The 24981-nt window shown below is 40.1% G+C and overlaps 1 protein-coding gene across 2 annotated transcripts in view; it reads left to right on the forward strand.

The window, feature by feature from the left end:
* The first annotated feature begins 410 nt into the window (after positions 1-410).
* AEBP2 (AE binding protein 2) overlaps positions 411-24981 on the forward strand; it is a 53187-nt gene continuing 28616 nt past the window's right edge. The window contains exons 1-3 of one of the 2 annotated variants that reach the window (XM_075709312.1): positions 411-1057; positions 19736-19943; positions 23119-23226. In XM_075709312.1, the coding sequence (XP_075565427.1) occupies positions 411-1057; positions 19736-19943; positions 23119-23226 (963 nt within the window). The remainder of the gene's footprint in view (positions 1058-19735; positions 19944-23118; positions 23227-24981) is intronic. The other variant, XM_075709319.1, reaches the window with a different exon arrangement.

Genomic DNA, 24981 nt, shown 5'->3' on the forward strand with positions numbered 1-24981 from the left:
AACGATGACGCGATTCAAGCGAGGCGTTAGGAGGGAGCCAGGATCCCCGCCGCCCAGCCGCCCCGCCCCGCCCCGCCCCGCCCGGCCGTTAACGCCCCTCCCGCGCGCCGCCTCCCCCGGCACCCCGCGCCAGGGGCCGCCGCCGCTCCGCCCTTCCCGCGTTTTTGTCCCCAGGCGCGTTCCGTAGCGCGTGCGGCGGCGGCCCGAGCCCCTCCTCTCTGCGGCTCGCGCCGCCGCGCGATTGTGCGGGTGAGAAGGGCAAGGGGCGGGAGCGCGGGGTAAGAGGCGGGGGGGGGAGGGGGGGGGGGAGCGAGCGCGGCCACGCGCACGGGCCACGCGCACGCCCCCGCCGTTGCCGCCGCCGCCGCGCGCGCCCGGCGCCGCTCCGCTCGCAGCGACTCGCAGGCGCCATGGCGGCCGCTCGCAGCGACATGGCGGAGCCGGAGGGGCTGCTTCCCGGCGAGGCGGCGGCCGCCGCCGCCGCCGCGGCCGAGGAGGAGGAGGCTGGGGCCGGATCCTCGTCGTCGCCTTCGTCCTCGGCGGCGGCCGCCGCGGCGGAGACGGAGTCGCTGCTGTTGCTGAACGGCGAGGCGGAGAGCATGTCGGAGCCGAGCCCGGAGAGCGCCAGCCAGGCCGGCGACGGGGAGGACGAGGACGAGGAGGAGGAGGAGGAGGAAGAGGAGGAGGAGGAGGAGGAGGGCGGCGAGGAGGAGGAGAGCAGCCTGGTGGGGAGTAGCAGCACGAGCAGCGGCTGCTGCAGCGACGAGACCCGCTCGCTGAGCCCCGGCGGCAGCAGCGAGGCCGACGCCAAGGAGGAGCCCAAGGGCCCCCGGGGCAGCCAGGAGGACGGGCTGGGCCGCGGCGGCGGCGGCGGCGGGGGGAGCAGCTCCAGCAGCGTGTCCAGCGGTGGCGACGAGGGCTACGGCACCGGCGGCGGCGGCGGCGGCGGCAGCAGCAGCGGCAGCAGCAGCTGCAGCGCCACGTCCGGGGGCCGGCGGGGCAGCCTGGAGATGTCCTCGGACGGGGAGCCCCTCAGCCGCATGGACTCGGAGGACAGGTCAGTGCGCGTCCCGTCCCCCCGCCGGCGGCCGCCGCCCGCGCCCTTCCCCGGCCCCTCCCCGGGGAGCGGTGGGTCCCTCGGGTCCCGGGGCCGGAGGCCGGCGGGCGCCATGTCCGGCCGCCTCCCCGCCTCGCAGCGCCGGTGGGGCTCGCCAGCCCGCCCGCCCCGCCGCAGCGCCCAAGGGGCCCCTCTTCCCCGGGCGCCGGCCGCCCCTCGCCCCCCTTCCGGCCGCGGGGGCTGTCAGGGCGGCGGCGGGGGGCAGCCACAGGTTTCTCCGGCCAACTTGTGCCGGGCGGGGCGGGGGGCGGCCTGTGGCGGCGCGGCGGGCCCTCCGCCCCCGCCGCGGCTTCTGCTCCTCCAGCTCCCCCCCCCCCCCCCCCCCCCCCCGAAAGCCTGCTCGCTGCTTTTGGGGGGGGGGTGCTCCCCCCCCCCGGCCCGGCACCGGGCAGCAGGCAGCGTGGGGGCTGCTGGAGCTGCAGCCGTCACCCTTAGGCGTTTTACGGAGAGCCCCGCTGCGACCTGAGCGCAGGGCGCTGCCTGTTCAGGTGGCGATATTTGGTTGCTGCTTTCCTCGGAAGCTGCCGATATTTTTTCAGATGGTGCTTTTGGGGTTCTTTAGGGTTGTATCTTGCGCGAACGCACAGGCGGGGTGTGCCAAAGCTTCAGGATGGGAAGTGAACTGTGGATGTGGTTTTACCTGCACCCGCACCAGGGCCTCTGCGCTAGAGGCAGAAAGCTGAGTGGTAACCTCTTAAAGCATAAGGGGGGGAAAAAATACCTAGTTTACTGAAATAAAAAGGAGACCAGCCTTTCTCTATTAGGTGTGCACAAGTAATAAGCGTGCACAGTATTAAGCGAGGCTCAGTAATTTCAGGCTTAAAGTCATCTTTGGATGAGTTCTGTAATAGTAAATGTAGGTTTTTGTATGTGAAAGGTATGCATCTGACTTTAGCCTGATTCTTGTGGAAAGGCGCAACCAAATTCTCACACACGGTTGAATTCTGCCTTTCGGGTCTGGTTTAGCCTACAAAGTCAAGCATTTCAAAGAGCATGGCTTACGGAGCAGCTTTCTTGGATGTTGTGCGCAACAGTTTAATTGACAAACTGAAAATAGGATGGAAAATGGACGTAAGAGCAGTCTTAAAATGCTGTAGGTCCCTTTACTAATTAGTCTTTTCAGATAGTTTAAGAAACTTGTGCTATTTTTATTATTTCAGTTTAGCATTAAAAAGTATCAGGCTTCCCTGTTAGAGTTACAGTTAAATAACAAATACAGTTTTGTTTGTATTTTCTTAAGATAGTTTCATTGTTAAGCGTGAAGAACTATGTGGTTTGGTCCAGAAATGTACTTTGAAATATATGTTAGATCAAATCCTGTGTAGCTATACAGATGCCCATATTTCAGAAGTGGGGCATCACTAGATCTAACCTCAGGTGTTAAAAACAAACAAACAAAACCCTCATGAGTCAGTTCCCCAAACCATGTAATTGGCCTAAAAGTCTTGAGACGAGAGGAAAAAAAATTCAGTTCTTTGGTTTCCATCTGACTTTTGAGACTCATAGGAGTCACGTTTTCTTCCAAACTTGTGCAAGATGGAAAGGGAGGTAGGTGTTGGGGTTTTGGTTGGTTGTTTAGTTTTGTTTTGTTTTTTAAAAAGCTGAGATTTTATGTGAAATTGCATAAGTATGAGAGTAGCCTTCTGGAAAAAAACAACAGGTACATAATGAAGTTTTAAGATAATAGTTTCTTGGTTTTCATCGAATTAAAATTAAATCTGATCCTGATCTTATCAGAGTGCATGTCAGTTTGTGGGTTGGGAAATAACAGAAATGACTTGCAGGGGTTTTCTGGAAGTACAGTGTCATTTTTGTCTTGCTTGTGCACTCCGGAGCTGGTGTGCTACTTTCTTTCTCTGTCATTGTTCTCATGCTGTAGTCACACAGCTAAATCTATGTGTGTACTCGTCATTGCTTCTTTCCAGTACCATTGGTACGGAGTCAGTTGCAGGAGTGGGACTCTTCGCGTTCAGTGGTTTAAATAAGGACTGTGCCTTGTTTTTAATCTTTGAAGAGTTTTATCTTGAACTTCCAGGCTGAAAACTTGGGGTGCTGAGAGGGAATTTTGTGCTGTGATTGCAAAGTCTGCTTGTTGAGTTGGGTAGGAAAAGAGCAATGCTACCAAGAGTGCCATTTGTTGTTCCTGGTGATCGAAAATTCCATTTTGTGTGGACTCCTTGCTGCAGCATGGTAGAATGCTTTATTATTTTTGCTGCATGTAGTCCAGCAAGTCACTTGCCTGACCTAGTGATCCAAATGATTGCTGCTGCTTGGAAGCTAGTCGTAACATAATCTTGTGCCTTTTAGATGATCAGACAGACAAGCAGAGTGTTGCAAAAGGTAGGGGATGTACTGAAGAGCTGAAGAGTATGTGAGGTGGGATGGTGAAATACCAGGGAAGAGCTGGGAACAGTTCAGACTTACAGGTGGAGGTACAGGTTTGTGATAATACGTTAAAATCCTTAAAGACTTAATCATTCATTGATTTGGTCACCTCTGCATTAAAATGTAAGTTCTGTAACTGTTAGAGAATGGTATTCAATCTATTAAGTGGTTTTGTATAAAAATAGTATCTTGTACAGTACTTCATGACCTTTGCTGGCTACCTGTGTCTCTGAAGTCCTAAGGAACTCGGTGTCTCGTCTTCACCATGTGTTGTAGACTAAGGTTACCTGGGGGAGGGAGGAGAGAGGAAAGGAAGGAGATTGAACTAACATGCTTGAATGTACAGTCCCTGGGTTAAGCGAGAGGAAGCTGGTAGAAAGGTATACTTCGTAAAGATTCTTCTGCTGTAGGCAGGTTTGGTAACATTCAGATCATGCCCCTAGGCTTGGGATTTTTTTTTTCTTGTTTCCTCTTCAGAAAATTTGAATAAATAAGAGGGTGTGGTGAGAGCGCCTGAATTCCATGAGTGATCAAATTCCTCTTTCCCTGTGTACGGTCTTTATCATTCTCCACAATTATCAATGTGTTGTCTCTTTGATTTTTGTTTTAGTGATATCAAATATAAAATAAACTACAAATAAAACAGCTGAACAGAAAAATCTTGTGTATGATGAAAACGTAACTACTGTTCAGCAACTTGTATTACTAACATTTTGAATGCTAACGGAATAAATAATTTGGGGCATTACTGTGGGAAATTTGTAAGTATTTATAACAACACAAGAAACAAATATAATGTTGAATATCAGTGCCCTGAAACTTAGGGTGAATTTTAACCAGCTGTTTCCACACACATAGACAGACTTTTGTACTTTGTTAAAACATATTTATCTTTACCCCCAAAAGCCCAGAAACCAGAAAGCAAAATACAAACTGATACCTAGGATAACCAGGTGGCATTTTCAGCTCAGTGGTATTAGTAATGAGAATTGAGTGCAATAACTCTAGGACTGGTAGATATCTCATTGATCTGTAATCATTCCAGTTTTTTCCTGGGAATTGTGCTAAGTTCCCACTGCTGTGCGAAAGTTTGTCTATGACTTTTGAGCAAGCTTGAATCAGCTGGCTGAATAATAATAGGCTGCATTCAAGTCTAGTTATCCTCCAGATTTACAGTTAGAACAAAGACTATTATCAGCATGTGAATGCTGGTAATTTTCTTGTGCCTTTCCCTAACTTCAGACATGTGCTGAAAGGATGGATGTATTTCTCCAGAGTTCTCTGGAGCAGCTAGTCTTATTACAATGCTGAGAAACATTTGATATGACTGTAAAAGAAAAAATAATGGTTCAGTTAACTATAAACACAGTAACTGAGTTTAGCTTCAGTACCTGTGGCCCAATGCTAGACCTAAGCAGATGGATGAATTTGGGTCAGCTGATCTAAATGCAGTGAAGATGCATCTGCAGCTCACTGGTGTGTTACTGCTGAACTACAATATTTACTTACAAACAGTGTTAGATTACTGAAATAATTTAAATATTGTTTACTGGCAAGTTTATTATGGAAGTACATTTAAATCTGAAATAGTTTCATTATCAGATTTTGTTTGATTTAGAGAACAGTGGTAGATCTTGCAATTGTAATAAGATGTTTAGTAGAAATGTAAGTAGTAAAGCTATATGAAGGGCTTTTTTGTTCACCCTTGTGAATTTGTCTTGCATCTTTGTACTCTCACCTAGAGGTTACCCCTGGTCTTCTGTTCTTACATCATCTTTACCCTACTTTAGCAGTTTATCCTTTGCTTCCTCCTCTTACTGACTAGGCAAGAAGCACTGAAAAAATGTTTCAGCTGGAAGTATCGGCTGTTTTGCTGACTGGTCTGTAAGTGCTGATTGACTAGCTGGTAGGCCAAATGTAACATGTTGTCGTTGGACCTATGTAGTAATCGTTCCCTCAGGCACAGCACTAATTAATGTCCATCTTTTTCACAGAGAGGGCAATTTTCATGTAACTTGTAAGCCTTTCTTTTTCTTTTTAGCCTTTTCACATTTACTGTTACTTACCGCAGAATCGGTTATTGGGAAGGACTCAAGGAATATCAGTAGTACTCAAGGGAACTTTCAGCTATCTTAACCATATTAGACTTGTAGAATACTTCTAGAAATGTTATTATTCTGTTCCTGTGTAATAGGCAAGCAGTTATGAAAACAGATGTTTCAGGAAAGTTTTTCAACAATAAACCTTTTTTGTGCTTCAGATTGTCAGGTTTGTTCCATTTTATCGAGTGCAATGAGGCAGTGTGAAACTAACAGGTTGAAAGATAAGATTTAGACATGAAAAATCCAGGATCTAGGCTGAGGGGTTTTTTTTAATCTCATTTAAAATGAAGGCCTTCTCAACCTTTAGTATGTATGCTGATTTTAAAATATTAGTTATTTAAAGGTTTAAATATAGTCTTTATCTAGTTTTTAAACTCTTAAAAGTGAAGAATTTTCAAGACTGACTGGGCAGTGACATGTGAATTGTACAAGTGATGTTTATGAAGGCAGAATAGTAAATTTGAAATATAATCAGGAAGGCATATGGTACTAAGAGGTATGCTTCATGTATCCATGTGACAAGATTAAAAAGTGCTTCAGGCCTCTCTTTGCTGCATAGTCTCACTTGTTCCTATCCAGGAAGTGAAGAATCAATTCATTAGCACTTATGGCAAGGTGGTTAAGTCATTGGATTTTTTTTTTTTTTTTTCCAAAGTGTGTGTAATATTGACGTGTCATACTGGGCTATATAGGAGATTACCTGAGATTCCAAAATTCTGCTGAAAATTATATTTGCAGTATTTCTGACTACATTTATTGTCAATGTTGTTTTTTGCTTTCAAATCGCAAAATAAACCCCTTGTTTCTGTAATGGTTGTGTTCAGGCCTTCCTGGCACTCAAGAAAATAGCTTTTGATGGGAAGACGAAACAGCCCAGATATTTTGTACGGCGAGTATCTCTATTAACACGAGTGGTTAACGTGAGCTCTTTTTGCAAACTAGATGAAGCAGCTTGGTATAATGAGCTGTTATAGTTATTGTAACAAGGTGTAAATATACTTCATAGAATTTGTGAAAAATATTTTCCTATTCAGTGTAAGACATAAATGGTATTGCTTTTATGTTGGATTTGTACATCCACACAGGTCTACATGCATTTTGTTTAAGTTCGTGACATCATTAAGTCTGGTACCTTCTGAATATGAGGTTTGATCAGTGGGTTGTTTCAGGGAATTTCCTAGGCAGTAGTGGAAAGAACTGTGTTGGTCTTTTTTCTTTATTTCTTTCTTTTGTTTTTTTCCTTTTCCACTTTCCACTTAAGTTAAACTGGGCGTTATGTGCAGTCTGAACATCCATTTGGCAAAGATGTGACATCATGCATTTCTGGAGTTGGTCACAGATCAAACTTCTTTGGATGATGCAGTGGAAGTGTTCTACCATAGCCACTTTAACTCAGAACTGCACAGCTTTCCAGTAGCTTTAATATATTTACATCTTTTTTGAAAAACACTATCCAGTTGGAGAATAATGGTGGGGGAATGAGCAGTATGCAGAGCTAGCATGGAAGACAGCAGTATGGAAGTACACCTGGAACCTGTTGCGTTGGGGTAGTTGTAGAGCAGTCTGTTGTTGGGTAGGGAAGTGGGGACGTGGCATAGATAGGAGCAGATGGAGCATTTGAGGTGGGACTAGGGGTTTCTGGCAAGGGGGAGACGTGAGATACACAGAGAAAGCTTGGTATGATAGGGAATGAGATATGCCTAATAGCCTGAGGAAAAAGCGAGAGCTTAACCCAAAGGAAGTGAAAAATTGGTCCCTGCAGTAAAGGAGCCAAGTAATTGCAGGGAACCCTTGAAACAGGTGGGAATGTAACTTCCAGTTAACTTGTGCAGGAATAAGAACAGAAGAGTAACGAACTCCTCTGTGTGAATGGTTTTATCCACTCTCCCAGTTGCTATTAAAAAAAGGTATATGGTGACATGACTTGCAGAAAAACAAAAGTGGTAGTTTTGGAAGATTCTTTGAGGTTGGTTTCTTTGTTTTTGTTATCTATCTAACTGGTTCGTTTTTATAACTTTATATGCATTCTGTCCAGAGTTGTTAATGTTTAGAATATGAATGCATTCAAATAAATTTGTTTTAGAAAATGAAATATAAATATTCCATGTTATGCTTGCTATTTATCATGGGTTTTGTTATGTGCTAAGATAGTGTTTACAATTCTCAGATTGTGATTTTGCAAAACTAAAAAACAACAAATAATTGGGGGAAAATTTGAAGTGTCCTACTTAAGATACTGGTGTACCTTTTTCCCTTCATGGTGGTAAAATGCCAAACAAACAAACAAAAAAAACCCCTACAAAACCTGATGACCTGGGATTTCTTTTCCCATATGTAGTTTTCTTCTCTGTACTAGAATTTAAGATCTTAAGTATCTTTTGCTAAACTTCAGTTGCTAATGTTTAATGGATACTTTCTTTAATAGAGGATTACTTAAGGTATGTGCAGATATTTGATAGTGATAGAAAAGAAGAAGATTTATTATGGTCTTGAAAGTCCTGCTGTCATCCTGATGCACCGTAGAAGAGTGCTGTAATTCAAATAGCTTTTGTAGTGGCAGAGGGAATAAAATTAACGTAAGTTGTTTGAGTTGAGAGACTTGTAAAAGACAAGATTATTGGCACACATAGTGGTAGTAGCATTTATTAAATGAACTTTACCTAAATAAGAATATAACATAAAGAATCTCCACTTATTGTTAATCTTAATGTTTTTCCATGTAGCATCTTGTACAAATTACCAGTTCTCCTGTAAAATTGCAGTAATGTCCTTATTTTGATCATTGTAGTTTACTGTGCTGTTATCATAACTTAGATTCCAAATTAAAAAAAAATCTTAAAGGTGCAAAGAAAATATTTTCTTTATATACACAGTAAACAAAGAAATTAATTTTTTTGATTTGAAATAAAACTACTATTGGCATGTCTTTACGTACACTTCCTTAGGCTAACTTGCATGCTAACATGTAGATTAGACAATTTGTAATAGTAGTAGTTAATTTGGTGTCCAGAAGAAGAGGAATCGGACCTTAATTTATGACCTTTCTATTATGAATTGAGTCAGTGGAGTTTTACTTTGCTGGTTTGTCTGCTTTTGATGCCTATTTAATACTTGAAGTAGCAGCTATTCACTGAGGTATGAATAGGCAAAGCTGCTACTTCATAGGATGCTATCCTATCTATATATTTTTATTCTCTGTTAAGTTAAACCTACACATGACAGTAACTGAAACTGGAGGGGTTTTTTAGGTGCCCTCTGGGAGTTTAGCAGCTTTGGTCATTTAGTCTTCTGCTCATTTTCTGAGTTTTGTGTTCTGGGGGTGAGGGAAGATATCCTGCGGATAGGAGAATGGGGCGGGTAATAGTTATAATGGGTGGAATTTCCTTGACACCATACCTGAAGGCTGTTAACTTCCAGTGCTGATAAGACTACTTCATATTGATTATGGTTCTCAGAATGGAAAGCACAGTTTAAAAAAAAATATTAATTCTGGTGGGTCTTTAATGACTGAATGTGTTTCTTCTGTGCTTCTCTTAAGCTGTGCTAGTAAACATACTGTTTTATCAGTAAAGACTGAAAATTATGAACCACTTGTTGCTGTTCCCTAACTTTCTAAGGAGATTATCTATCAAGTCGAAGATAATGTTGTTCCCAGAAATGAAAGTCAGTTTTATTTGTATCTTTAAGGTAGAACCACTTACAGTTTCTTGATTTGTGTAATCCTTTTGCATATGTAGTCTTTGTGCTGTCATACCATAAGGCCTGCACGTTTAACCTGCTCTACTCTCTCACTGCTCTTATGATATTTTGGCATTCCAAGTTTCTTTATTGTGTTACCTGTTCTCTGTATGCTACAAATCTGGTGATAACCTGGGTTTGTGTTGTGTAAATATTATGTGCCCAAATATTCTAGGGCTAACAATCTAAATAATCAAAGTAAGTGATCCAGGAGAGTGGAAACAGCTCTAGAGAGGTGGTGATTCATAACACACTTTCTCAGTCTTGTTTTGTTTCCTGTGCATGTTTGTTATTTTAAGTTCCTTCGATTTCTCTGTCTTGAAGAGCTTTTCTATCTTACCCTGGTTTTATATTATCAATCTGAAGCGTTTGCAGTGTTGCTCCTTTTTCTAGGTATTTATACCTAATCTAGATGTAGCTTTACTCTAAATTAAGCTGCTGCTTCAAAAAGAATTTCAAAACAAGTTTTTTAACGTTACCACTTGTCACGCTGTATAAAATTATCTCCCTTGACTGTTTTATTTTCCACTACGTTGATTTCTTAGTAGTCATATAACTATAGATATTCAATAAAGAATATTGTGGACTTGTTTTTAAGATTGCTTTATGAATACTTTTTGAATCTTGTTCATTTGAGAAGTTTTTGTTAGAATAACTTGATCTGTGCAAAGCATAGGTTTGATTTAAAAAAAAAAAAAAGCTTAAGTGATTCAGAAGCACAGCTGCTTCCAAGTGAGTGGATGCTCTCTTAAGTCATGGAGTCGCGGAAGTCATAGTCTTTTTCCTTTATCTAGAAGTTGCCTTAATGTTGCTTTTACTTATTTAAAGGTGTCAAGAACCTGAAGGTGCTTGTGGAAAACGCTAGATCACCAAACACAACTTTTCTTTTTCTGTCCCTCTTAACTTTTTAGTAGTAGCTCTCTTACTTGCTAGGTTAATTCTCCCTCACTTTCACAAAGTAACTTTGCTGACATACGCAGTTTTTGCCTATCCTATTTTTCCTCCCTTGCCTCTGAAGAGCCGTGGAGTCACTTGTGTTGTCCGATATCGGAGGCCTTTGTGGATAGGAGCTGCAAGAGCAGATATGAACAGAAGGTACTGCCTTTAAAACACAGTGGTGGACTTTCAGTTCATGTAGTTCTAGCTTATTGTTTTGATCCAGGTATTCTGCTTTCTTGTTGCTATGTGAATTATCTTTCTGTTTGGCAGCCATTTAGTGTTCTGCAATCTGTTTTTGTTCTGTTTTTGTTTTGATGGTTTATCCGCATACACTATTTCTTTTCCTTACTGGTGGTAGATTTTCCTGAATTCAGAAACTGATCATTATCAGTCATGAAATTATTTTGGATACTTTCTATTTAAATTAAAGACAAATGGTTTTCTCAGGAAAATCATCAAAAAAAACCCCTTAGAAATGTGGGTAGCTGAAGTTATTTTCTGTCTACTTTGAAGGTTCTCTCTGGATTACTTGCTGGTTAGATGAAAAGAAACTGTAGGAGCTCTGAAGCATTATGGCATTTCCATGCCACAGTCAAACTACATCCATTAAAATAAGGCAAACTGTTTTGCTTGTGGAACATAAATGTTTAATTTGGGGAATTAAATTGATAAATCATGGAAACTTAGTAATAGAAGTATATCTGTTACCAATGTGGCTGCATCATAAAATACCAAATTCACCGAAGATGGGGAGAAGAACAAAAAAGATCAGGCCAATGTTAAACTTTCCTACTCTGCTGGCTTGTAGTGGTTGCTCATGTTTCGTGAACTTTTCATTTTTCTTCAGATCTGTTTTATTCTCACTTTTAAATTGGCATGATTGTTTGGAGAGCATAAAGCAAAAATTCATTTAAATCTGCTTGGACACCTGTGTATAGTTGCCTTGCACTGCATTTTATTGCATACTGGTACCCTGATGCAGATGTTCTGATAGTAACTTCATAAAGAGGTTGGCATTAAATTTTGATTAATATTCACTGAAGGTCAGCAAAAGTTAAATCTTAATACAAAACCATCTGAATTTATTCTTCTTCTGCTTTCATTTAGGAGCCAATGTAGCAATTTCTGTTATTAATCAGTTGTATAATCAGTTGTACCATTGAAATTGTTAGCTCTTAGAAACGACGTTTGTCCTACTTTGGTTTTTAACAGCCTTGGTCTGCAGTTCATATTGCTGGCTGGAATGTAAAAAAGTAAAAGTTAATCATGTGATGCCTCTTGGAGAAGATACAGCGGCTCCAATGTTTGGAAGTGATGGAGATTTTACAAAAAAGTTAAATAAAATTCCTAGGACAGATGGAGGAGCTTCCTATAAATGATGGGTGCTCAGGGTTGATAATTTGATAATTTTCAAGCTTTGTGAGGGTTTATCTTTGCTTGACCATTGATTGCGTTAGGAATTAGTGAGTGTAAATCGCTTTGAATTTGGTGGCCTCAAAAAGCTATAAAACTGCTAGTAGTCTGTTGATTTGTGGAACTAGTCCATTGGCCAGAGCTGTACACCAGAGTTTTTCACCCCTTATCTTGGAAAGGAATAGAGAATAGAGTAATGGGGAAACTTGTGAAGTTGTTGTTTTCACTCTTGACTTTTCCTAGTGAAATGAAAATGAGGTGCTGGGTATGTCAGTAGGCATATAACTTCTTTTTTTCCCTTTCAATTTTTGTTCTGTTTTGACTTGGCATTTGTAATTGAATGATTGTGATTGATGCTGTTTGTTTTCTTTTAGGTTTAGTACCTAGTTGTGATTTGGTCTTCCATGTTGTAAAAGCTTTTCTGTTGTATTCTAGGTTTTAGCCCTTGAAGTTGTTTTAAGAAATGACTGTCATGCACAGTGTTTCCATTATTCTGAGCTTGTTTTATCTGAGTGTTACAGTTCAGCTTGCTTTCTTAAGCTTCCCTCATATGGATTGGAATAAGGTAGCTGAAGCTCCATGCAGAAATAAGAAGGTATTTCACTGACTAGTAAAAGCTAAAGAAACTAGCGGGGTATTTTTTTTTTTTTAATTCACCTACTTCCAGTGAGGTTCGTAGTATTTGGATTCTTGAATGTTAATTATGCTTTTCATCTAATCAGAGGCAATCTTCTGTGGATTTGATGCTTTATGACTGGATTATCACTGTGTACTTTAGAAGAAACTGTTTCTGAAGATTCCTCACTTGCATTAGTGTAGTATGCAGCTTGATGGTAGTGCTGGTAGCAACTTGGTAGTGTTGGTTTTAGCGACCCTGCAATGTGTGTTCACTGAAATCTCTGCTCGTTTTTAATTTAATGCATTACAAGATGAGGTTATTTATTATAGGATCTGTCACAGTTGTTTCCCTTGGTGTTAGCTGAAATCATCTGGGTCCTTTGCTTACCTACTGAACATCTGGGGACTGAAAGCCAGGCATTCTCGGTGGAGGTACTGTAACTCTGAAATGAGCTCCTGTTGATCAGACTGAAGTAGTGCTTGTTGACCCTCAAGGGCATGGTATAAGGCCCATCTGTTAGGTCTGAATTTTGCCTGAGGGAAGGTTACTTCAGTTAAGGTCTAGAGGGAGTATGTTGAGCAGACATTAAAAGTATAATAGCAAATTGATTGGGCTTCTGTGCATGTGTTCAGTGCCTGGCTCTACTATTACTTCAAGTGGACAGTTGCTAGTTGGGGGTTCATGAAAAGTAAAAATGAAATTATGCTGTTCTTCATTTGTTCTTGTTGATATTCCTTCTAGACTCCTACTGTCTGTTGTTCTGAAAGATTAACCAAAAAAAGGGAAAGAAAAAATTTGGTGCATTGCATTCATTAAATTCAATGGAAGGGATTACTTGCAGTAGTGAGGAAATTGATCTCCTTGGAGAGCCAAGCGTGTGTCAGGAATGATGTGCAATACACCATTTTCTGTAATGCATTAAATCACAGGCTCGTTACATTTTCATTCACATTTAACTGTACACAACACTTAGTGCGCAAATGAGCATGTGGTAAATTATGTGGTTTGAAATTTGTGCATTTTAAATTGGGAATAATTTGGAGATTTTTTTTCTTTATAAAAAAATATTCATATTTACATGACACTAACAATGGCTTAATTTTGCTCAGATCCTTAAAGGAAAAGAATAATCTAGGACTTAAAATGCTTAAAGAACTTTTTTTTGTTCTCCATAAAGTGAAAATGACTTGCAAATTCTTATAAGTTTTTAGCTATTATTTTTTGTTTCAGTTTCAGGATTGTTTTTTAAATACAGTTTGGACTGGATTTAACCAGCTAGATGCATTTGGTTCACATGCACCTATAGATTGTGCAGGTACTAACCTTTTAACATGAAAATGATGCTTAAAAAAATCCTTAATCATCTTGATTATGAAGATGTATTATTTCTAGCTACAGGTGAAGTAGGTACAGGTAAAAATAAGACCTGAAACAGTGCCTCTGAGGTAATGAGTCTTCTATTTAAGCTTGCATTAATGTTGTTGCTTAATGAACACACTTTAAATGTAAGTATCATTTCAAAGCTGTTGATCTGTTGGTAGAGGGAAAAATTGTAGGAGGAGGGAAAAAGGTCTGACTCTTCTGAGAAGATTCTGTGTTTTCAGTGCTACCTTGCTGTGTTTGGAAGGCACTGTTTGCCAGTGTTTGCAGACTTGGTAAAATGAGGTGTGGGTTTAGTAAGGTATTTTAGAAAGGCATTCAGCTCTTGCCTCTAGAGCTGTGATTTTTACTTCAATTTGATTCTGGTGCTTGCTTGGATTAGGATGAAAGTAGGGATAACATAAGCTCGAAGACTATGTTGTGCTTGCTGTAACAGTTTTAAATTTTAGTAATTAGTTGGTCTTTTGAATGGTGCTTCTTAAAAACAGCTATTGTGTATGCAGGCTCTCTCCAGCAGTGACTGTTTTTGATGCTCTATTGTTTGGGATGACCCCCGAGTTGAACTCTCTGAAACTCAAATGTCTAATGTTCTTCATCAGGCTATGGTCTATAGATCCATTACAATGGAGCTGGAGCCTGCTTACAGCTTGGGAGCAAACCCAGACCTGTCTGTCACTAGCAATAGGGGAATGCCACAAGCGCTTAAGTTCTACTCATGTCATTCTGCTTTGATAGTGGCAGCCAGGATTTAAACAGATCTCCCAGCTGGGGAAAAAAAGGCTTAGAAAAAGGCAGAAAAACTTGCTTTAACTTATTTAGCTAAAAATTTGTTTCAATGTCTTTGTTTTGTTACCAGTAGTTTGCCAGAATGTCTGTGTTTTCCTTACTTTGTTCTGTTTTTTCCTCTGTGACATACTTTGTTACTTTCCCACTTACAGGCTTTGTGGATTTCAGATGAGAAAGCTTGAAGGATGTAATTTCCATTACTACCTTCCCTTTGTTAAGGAACTTTTTACCTCTCATGGATCATCCTAAGCAGATAAAAATTCAGATTGGATTGAAAAGCCCCGTTCATTGATTGAGAGAGATACAGATGCTATTTTAGTACTCCAGCCCTCCTTGGGCTGAGTTGATGTGCTTCCACTCTTTTGGTCAGGAAAAGACCCAAGTGGAATAGGTAAGATGGTGGAGTGCGTGCACATATCTTACCCGCTTGTATGTCCTGCCCCTACACCCTTTCTGAAATACTGAGAAACAAAAAAGTGGGTGAATCAGCAGGTCTAACAAAAACAGTGTTGCAGTGAAGTCTTCACGGGCTTAGCAGCAGCCACCGCTCTGACTATAAAACTTACCATCATCTTTCTGGTTCATCTTGAAATGGCAGGTCAAGGGCAAGAGACCTCCCAAGTCAGTGTCTTCTCTGATCCTATGCATACTACAAACTTTTCTCTGAAAAGCTTCCTGGTATTTTCTCAGTGTATGGAAGACTAGAGAAAACATACACGTGCTTGAGCTGTATAGGGCACCATGACAGAGAGAAATGATGTTGCTGGTCTTTCACAGATTCTCTTCACAGCCTTTACCTCTTTCCTGGGTGACCCAGAACTTGCTGAGAAAGACAGAAACTAATTCTAGGTTCTTGGTACTGTGAGGCACATGACCACCTGAAATATGTTGGTTCTGGAGGCACAGGAGAGAATTAAAAAAAAAAAAAAATTACATTTTTATTTAATGGGTTATTCTAGAGAACGAATGTGTCGGGGCAGCAAGTTTTTTGCATTTTGGTGGAGCCTATCAAGAGAACCATCAGAAAACAGTGATCTCTTGTTGTGTGACTCCTGGCCATTTTGTTTTATAAGCAGTTTAGCTATTTCTCTAGTAGGTCCTGTTACAGCAATATTTGTCTGTACTCTTTAATGTCTTACACGAAGTTCTTCAAACTAGGAGAAAGGAAGGCATTCCCTGTTAAATAAAATACTGACCTGTTACCACTCACCTGGATTTGAGTTATGGGGTTTTTTTCCATTTTTGGACTGTATATATCTTGAATAGGTTATAGAATCATAGTCTAATGTAGCACTTATCCTCAATTTCCAAGAAATTCTGTATGCTACTACTTGGTTTAAATCCTGTGGGCAACCTTTTTTATTCCAGTTCCTCTGATACTAAGTTTTGATATCGTGTATGCAACTATCGTGTATCTGTTAGCCCTTAGCAAACACATAGGCTATTAGAACCAAACCAAGCAAACATTTAAACTTAAATAAATGAGCTTTATAAGTGTTATTGGTTTCTTATGTCATTAATAATTCTACTTATCAGAATATCTTTTGCTGGATCAGTATTACTAGTTGACTTGTACATATTTTTCTCCAAAAACAAGAGTAATTTTCTACAGGTAGGATAACATATTAAAAAAAAAGAGCCTAAGTATTTGCATTCCTTAGGCTGTAAAATGAGACACCTGTGATTTTATATCATAAGGTGGTCAAGGTATGTTGCATTGCATTTGCAATGTGAAATAAACTCTCATGCTACAGGTTCATTTGAGGGTTTTTATCTCTGCTTAGAGAAATTAACCAGATTGCATGCCTGTGAAGCAGAGAAATGACACACATGTGCATGAGTGTGTGCTTCTGCTCCCCCCCCCACCCCCCCCCCCCCCCACCCCCAGATTCTTTCACAGAACTCGTTCTGGGTTATGTTTTTGCATTGCTTTCCTGCTTAAGACCAGGCTGTAAAACTGTAAAACCAGGGAACCCTTGAGAGAACTATGCTAAATACCCCTTCATAGTCTATCCTTGTGGTCGCCAGCACCATACCTCTTCTTAGTCAGAAGTTTGTTTATGCCTATTTATGGGGTTTTTGAGAATGGTACTAATGCTGTCAGTGGATGTAGAAACTCAGACTGACTGTAAATATCTTGGAAGTTTGAGCTTCTGCTTAAAGTAAGTACTGTACTTTGGTACCTTTCAACTGTGACAAAGTTAGGGTTACTTATTCACATGAAATGGTCTGAAGCAGCTATTGCATGAGTGCTGTATCTGCAGTGCTTTGCCATCCTTGGTTGAGCAACTTCCTGTTGGAACCACTGATCTGTGCAACATTACTGTATGCGACAGAAGCGGTCAGGCTATGTGCCATGTTGTATGCATTCAAACCTACTTCTAAGTACTGATTTTGAGAAAACTGTGTTTGGACAACTCAGGTGTGTCAGGGGGTCACTTTTAATTATTCAGTTTCCCTATCATCCTGTTGATAAACTTTGCTTTTATAACACAGTTTTACAGATTCTACTTTTGGGGATGATTTTTGGTTTAGGGATCAGCTGAGGAAGGAGGGGATGTCTGTCCCCTAGTTGCATCTATTGTGGGCCTGTCATGGTGGAAGAATTGGGATCGCTTGCAACATACTTTGCACTTAAAGCTTCTGACAATTTCCTAGAGGGATCCTAAACTACTATTGCCAGTAGCTGTAGTTAGTGGCTGTTAGTGCTGTTGGGACTGGTAGCTTCATCTCAGTGCTAGTTGCATTTTCTTGGAAGTTTCTGGTGAATATAAAACAAGTTTTTTGTGAAAGGCAGCAATATGGAACAGGTTCAAAACCATATCTATCTGCTTCTGTTGGCCACCTTTTCTTTATTTGCTCTTTACGGATTGTGACCTTGTATGTCATGAAAGGAACCGAGACTACTTTGGTGGGGAGGGGGAGGTGGGGAGGAATCGTGGAAAGCTGTGTGTATTCAGGGTATAGAAAAGGGAAGAAAATATAAATAGTGAGCACATGGAAAAATGTTGTTTAGCAGCAGAGAGCCTGTATGACTTTCATGGGTAGAAGCCATGCCTTGTAAATTGTTAGATCTTTCCTGAAATTGTTGGGGGGGAAGCATGTGGCATTTGTGTAGCATTTAGGAAGTATGTATTTGATATACTTTTATTAAAGCAAAAAAAAAAAAAAACTGTTGAGAAGGTTTCCAAAACTTTCTTTTTAACTTGGAAAACAAAGGCCTAAGAATAGTTGGTCAGTTTTAATAATAGGAGGAGACTAACGTGTTAGAAGAAGATTTTTTTTTTAAGGGATCTGTGCTTGGGATATGGTAGTCAGCGTTTTCATGAATGTTACCTTGCTGGTGTATCTCGGATCAGAATTTGCTCATGAAACAAAATTACTTGGGGTAGTTTAAAGCTTAACTGGAAAGCATTGCTAAAGGGAATCTCTTATTTTGACAAAGGCAAGACATAATGTGAGAAATTGCTAGTAAAGACTTTTAAAGCAAAAGAGCAAATATGCTAATGATATCTTCAGATTGTGAATAATGGTGTAGTTTTTATTTCATCCTTCTCAAAATGTGTAATAGAACAGTAATGGGAATGTAATAAACAGTGATGGTCAAAAATATGGAACAGCACCTATACCTTTAAAAGCAGAATGTTTTATGATAGTAATTATGTGCAAGAGGTGGGGGAGAAAAGGGGTATGATAAAGTTTCAAAAATTGTAAGTATTATGTAGAGCTGAATAGGAAATGATTATTTTCTTACTTTAAGCTAATGTAATCAGATTCTCCCCCCTGCCCCTTGCATTTTGCTTAGAAGAATATGTAAAGATTGTAAAAATTAATGCTGCATACTGGGCTGTATTAGCAAAAGTGTATCTATGTGGTCAATAGAAGTGATTCTTCACCTGACCATGTCTGGATTACTATGTCCAGTTTGGGACTCGTCCTAGATACTCACATACTGGAGAGGATCTGGTGGAGGGTCTCTAAGATGGTTAGAAGGCTGAAGCAAATGCTCTATATGGAGAGGCTGAGAGATAGGGTTTCTTCAGTTTTAGGATAAGAACGGCATGGTTATTGCTGTTTTCAGTGACCTGATAGGGAGGTTTAGCAAAGGAGGAGCCAGAATCATCTCAACCCTACAGCTGCCAAGGGTGAGAGGCAACAGACAGAAGTTGCAACACTGGAAATTCTGACGAGTTGTTGGGAAATTTTCCCCCTCCCCCACAATGAGGTTAATGAGACATTGGGAAAATTGTTCAGAAAGGTAGCAGAAACTCCAGCCTTTGAAAACACCTATTAACAACTCAACTGGACAAGACCACAAGCAGTCTGGAGCAGGAGAACAGGAGATTTGACCACCCGATCTTCTGAGGTCTTTTCAAACATTGGCTGTTCTGTAATGCTGTGACTTTGTGGAAGAAAAAACCATAAAGGTCCTAAAACGCAGTGAATGGGTTCACAAGGCAAAAAAAGGTACATCAGTAGCTATTTAATGTTTATCCGGCAATGACATCTATCTATCTCCATACTTTCTGCTTATATGTGGAAAGAGCACACTCTGCAATTTTTTTTGTTCTGGTCCAGTTTGATACTTGGCTCTGTATCTGCCAAGATGCAGAGCAGAACGGCTGATGAAAATGACCCCTGCTGGCCACATACTCCCACTGCTGCTTCTGGCTTCTCTGGAAAGTTTAAAAAGAAAAAAACCAAAACCCCAAAAAGCGTTAGTTTAGACCATGCATGTGATAGACACCAGGCTGGGGCAAGTGTGGGAGTACCTTAAATCTTCTGTAGGACTTCACTGCTGTGTTCTTTTTAAGGATCTAGTGTTAGCGGTGGATGCTGGGCTAGATAGATCTCTGGTCTGACCCAGCATGTGTTCCTTCCCCACACCCCCCGCCCCCGGGAAACAAAAATAATGAATGGCTGTTTAATGTAGCTTAAAAATGACTGTGTTAATCATGTGAGAGTTAATTTTCTGACAAGTCAGTGAATAGGAGAATTTTCCATCCCTTCCTTTTGTTGCCAGTGTCCACAAGAAGTTATACTGTCAAATAATATTAGCTGTTTCCTGACTGTACTTTTGTTATGGTTAAGGTGATGAACCACAATAAATAGCAAGTTTGTGTAAGATTTTCTTTTCAACCTGTCTAAATATATCTGAAACAAAACCCCAAAGAGCTAGGACTTTTTTGTTCTGTTAATGTGCAACAAATACAAACTTTCTCTCTCTTTTTTTTTTTTTTTTCTTTATTCTTGCAGTATAAGCAGCACTATTATGGACGTAGACAGCACAATTTCCAGTGGGCGTTCAACTCCTGTTATGATGAATGGACAAGGAGTTCCTGCCTCCTCTGCAAAAAGCATTGCTTATAACTGTTGTTGGGACCATTGCCATGCTTGCTTCAGCTCCAGCCCAGATTTGGCAGATCACATTCGCTCCATACATGTGGATGGTCAACGAGGAGGGGTTGGTGTTATTTTTTGTTTTGTCCCTCTTTCTTAGTTGCCAATGTTTTACTCTTTAATGACAGTAGCAAATTTTATGTTTTAAAGTATCAGTTCTGTAGCTAGCGGCAACTAAGGTTGGGCCTTCAGCAGTCTGGTATTACGCATTGAGCTGTGTCTTTTGCATAGTTCACTTGATTTGGTATTCTGTGTTTTCAGTTGAATTCCTAACTTTAACAATGTAGTAAGTTCTTTTTAAAATGAGTTTTGATAGATATGCTAACTTCTCAACATTCTGAAGCTGTTGGTATATCTTTAAGTGCTTATACTTGGAATTCATTTTCTTAAAACTATTAGCGTACATGTTACTGTGTGTGAACTCGGGTGAAGTTGTATCTTGATTATTTTTATGAATGGAGCCTCACTAGAGGTAAAACGTACAGAATGTGTAACAGGGAAGATAAGATGTAAGACTCATTGACTTGAGAGTACGATGTCTTACTGGAACAGCTGTCTGTAGCACTGATGGCAAGTATACCTTCAATATAACTGCATCTAGTAATTTTTTTTTTTTTTTTAAATTGAGGTACATGCATAATCATGCATATTTCAGTCTAATCCCTGGTCAAATTATGCAATTTCTGTTGGTCTCACAATTTTAATGTTTCAAAACATCTTGCAGTAGTGTAATTTCAACTCTGTACTTAACTACCTGCCCCTCCCCAACCTTCCAAATTCAGTTTGATGCATGGAACATGCCATGTAAACTATTTTTACATCACACACAAGCAATCTGCCTGCCTTTGGCATTGTATGTTGCAGCTCTTTAATTTCTCGTAGACCTAATATCAAATCTTAAACTAGAATAGTCATTGTCTTTTGACTTTTTGTCCTGTCACTGCTCCAGAAGTAAAATGTTAGGCCACTACACTTGATCTTGAGCGAACAAGAGACTTAAATAAAATGCTAATTTGCATTACCTTAAAACAATTTATTACATAATTGTATCATTGAGACAGCTGTGACTCTGGTTGTATTTAGCTAATGGTTTTTGTAATGATTGAACTTTCAACTCCGTATTTGGTATCTTTTTTCATTCCAAGCTTTAAGCAGAATCATCCGTCCAGTGAGCTGGCTTTTTAGCCACCCATGAGATGATTTCTGTAGTTCACTTCATAGATTTATAAAAGTGTTATATGAATCCTGGATGAAACAATGAAATGGATGAGGTGTGTTGGTATCCTGTGGACTTTCACATAACTGCATCTCTGGGGATCTTTGTTGTCCAATCCATGACCCCTTTTCATTTCTTAAAAAGGGACTGGAAGATTTTTCAGGGTTTTTTTTGCATTGTATTTCTGTTCGCTTACATTCCATGTGACATGATTTGTGGATATTTTTATTTAGAAAATGTTAGACTGTATTTGTCTTTCTGAAAGAGGAACTTGTTGGAAGCACTAGGTGTCTAATAACTGTTGCGTTCAGTTCACACTTTTTATCCCCCTACTGGAGTTGGTTTATTTTTTGAAAAGTTCTGCAACTTGATGCTATGGAAGGGGACTGATCCTGGCTCGTTTGTTTCAAGGATTTGTCCGCCACCTGCTGGCGAGGTGTTTAAGTGGTGTTAGAAATTATATTCTTGTGGCTTTGATTGGATTTCAAATATTACTCAACTACAATGACTATAAATTTGAAGAAAAGTGGGAGTAGTAACTGCTTATTGAGAACTTAAAAGCAATGTGATAAGCATCCTTGTGTGGTTAAAATGTGTATTTTCAAGCTAATACTGAGATAATGGCTCCAAATCAGATAGATCCATGAAGAGCCCAGGAAAGTTTTGACAAAATAGTTTTACTGCCCAAAATTTTTTTTTAGAAATATTTTGGATTCAGCCTTTTGACAAAGGCTCCCAAGAAGCCTTGCCTGGGCTTCTGGTGGGTTGTTGTAAAACCAAGTGCTTGGTTTTTTTGGAGGGATTACATTTCCACAATCGGTGACTTCACAGTAGTACTCCTTTGCTGAGTGCCCTGCAGTTTGCAGTTGCTGATGAAAATATGGGGACAGTTACGGAGCTGTTGCAGAGCCAGGAATCTTGGAAATTCCAATTCTGTGGCTTCAGGGGGGATCTCAAAACTGAGGAACAGCAGCCATCAAACATTTAGGGGGTTGGGCCTTACATGTCAGTAGATCTTGATCAGTCATACAGACATGCAGGGTTTTCCAGCTTTGTATTACTAAGCTGGGTTATCTATATACTATACAGAAAGTACATAGCACTCCTGTGGCTGCTCTTTTGTTTTGAAAATACAGTCTTTTGAAGATTGAGTTTTTTAATCTCCAAAAGAGAACAAGAAACTCAAATCCAATTAGTTTCCTGCAGTTCTGAAAACCTGTATTACGGACAATACTATTCCTGGGGACTGTATTTTGCTGCTACAAATCAGGGCTATACCTCCCTTCGCACACAGACCTGTTGAGGAAATTCTAATGAAAGGCAAGTTCATTGAGCTTTTTTGTTCTCTTGGTTATAGATAGACACAATGAGAGGAGAGAGAAAAGCAGCATGAGTAAGTTCTGCTCCCCTTAATGCACTATTGTGCATGTGACTGACTGGAATCACAAAACACCCGTAGATTTTGAATCCTGTGAGAAATTGTAACTGTCTTCATCAGGAACTGAGTATAAGGCTCTAACTAGAGGTATCTAGTATTCCATAATATAAAACTCTGGTATCTAAACAACTGTATTGTAATTACAAGTTTTTACTTTTTCATGCTCAAAAAGTAATAATAAAATTATTACTTGCTTATGAAACTAAATGATTTTATTTCTATATCTGCTATCCAGAAAATGTAAATTTGTCATTTTAAAACGTTCTGTCTTAATATCTGGTGGATACAGATATTGAGTGCAAACACAAACTCTTTACAGTGGATGCTGTGGCTCTCGATTGTGTTTATCTGCAGGAGCATCTGTTTTTTGATATTTTATTCCAGTGGTCTGCTTTTTTGAATACTTGTGGTTGTAATTATTTTTTCCTTGGTGAGATATGAGAAGTGTGTTGCAAATAAGTTGTTATTGTTCAAAATTCTTTGAAGTACTTTGTAATGTGAAAACAGGCTTCTTTGCTAAGCTGATTTATTTTTTTTACTGTTTTCTCTGACTTATGTAAACTTACCACATTTTTGCTCTATTAGGTGTTTGTTTGCTTGTGGAAAGGTTGCAAAGTATATAATACACCTTCAACAAGTCAAAGTTGGTTGCAGAGGCATATGCTGACACACAGTGGGGATAAACCTTTCAAGGTAAGGTTCCCTGTATGATATATCATCCCTCATTTTAAGAGTGATCCTATTTATTTTTCCTGATAAATTATATTTAATTGAAAGATGCCATCACAGGAGGATGTCTTAGAAAGTATCCAGTGAGCTGAGCTTTCGTCGTTGCAATAATTGTGCCCAAAAGTCCTGTTCTGTTATGAAAACAGGTGAAGATACCATTATTGCTTCTCTGTCTCTGTTTCTTTTAACCTATAGATGGTAGGGGAGTCTAAAACTAAATAGTGCTGAAGTTCAATTTTTTTGTGCATTTTCCAGTTGAGCTGCTTACTCTGTAACAGTGAGATACTTTGCCTCACTCTTTACACTTCCATGTTAAACTTTGGATCATGCGTGATGCGGCACATTCTGTGCTTGAATAAGAGCTGGTTTTGTTAAGAAACTTCAGTTGAAACACAGTCAGTGACTATTTATGGTTAACCTCTCTGAGAATAATAAGGAAGTCAGGAATGCAGGACCATTGAGCTGACTGTATTTCCTGCATAGTATTTTCTAACTTTCTCTTTCTTTCTCCCCCTAATCTGTACCTGCAATTCTAGGTATAGTAGTGTTTATCATTCCCATATCCACCAATCCGTTATTAATGAGTTGCTTCATCCTCTTATGGATACAGTTGGGGCAGTTCATAGCTGTCAGTCCTGGATCACTTGATGGTAAGTCCCACCCACACTACTTCAGACTGAAGTTCTCCTTCCATGTAGGATATGAAAATGAATTAGGGGTTTTTTTATTAAGTTTAGGTAGCATTTTATGCCTTCCTCTCCCCAACCCCCAACCCCACCAAGTTTTAGTCACTGTTTCTCCACTTCCCTCTCCTCTCTTTCTTCTCAGGTAATATCTTCTGCATTTTTTTTTTTTCTAATTTTAAGGCAGTTTTATTACTAAAAAATACTTTTCTGTTACAGTGATGTCTTCCAGAAGTTACTTCTCCTGCACAGCTTATAACAGTAATTGTGACAGAAAACAAAACTGAAAACGTAGAGAGTAAAAATAGTGTGTTGCAGGTGAAAATGTTTTTTAATAAAGGTTAGACTTTTTCCATACTGAACTGTGTAGTTTAGCCTGAAAATTTCTGACTGAGAGAGTGAATAACAAAGGAAATTTGCCTTTGAGGTTATCATAGTCTTTGTTCAAAGCAATAAGGTTAGTATGCTCTTGGAAGCATAGCATAAGGATCATAGATCCCTGAAAGTTTGCAGAGGTGATCGTTCCAGCAGCTGATCTAATCTTCTTACTCTCTGAATAAAATAAATAAAAAAAACCCTAGTCATCCAAGGAAACTTGTACCTTGGGTCTTCTCATTTTGGAATTAAATTATTTTATATACATTAAAGTATAATGGCAAGCTTTGGTCTTGAAGGAAAGTCTTTCAGTAAGGTAATTTGTATGCTTATTTGGTCTAGATCAAAGAAATGCAATTTTAGAGATGTTGGGTTTAAAAGAGGTGGGCATAGCTCAGTTATAGCAGTAGTACTTTGGAGTCTGTCAAGGTTACCTAGCAAAGTCGGTAAAAGTTGGTATCCTAGGTTTTTGGCTAGGCTGGTTACCGCTAGAGCCCTAAAATTTAAAACAGTTCTGATAATAGTCATTTTGTGTCAAATATGTGTTGTTTCACCAGCTGATTTTCTGTACTTTCTGGTCATTCTAAGGGAAAGAACAAAGCACAGGCTAGGATTGCAGTAGTTAATCATCGTGGCTCAATGTGTGTCACTTCAGCATTTT

Source organism: Pelecanus crispus, chromosome 1 (genome assembly GCF_030463565.1).
Source record: "Pelecanus crispus isolate bPelCri1 chromosome 1, bPelCri1.pri, whole genome shotgun sequence".
NCBI lineage: Eukaryota > Metazoa > Chordata > Aves > Pelecaniformes > Pelecanidae > Pelecanus > Pelecanus crispus.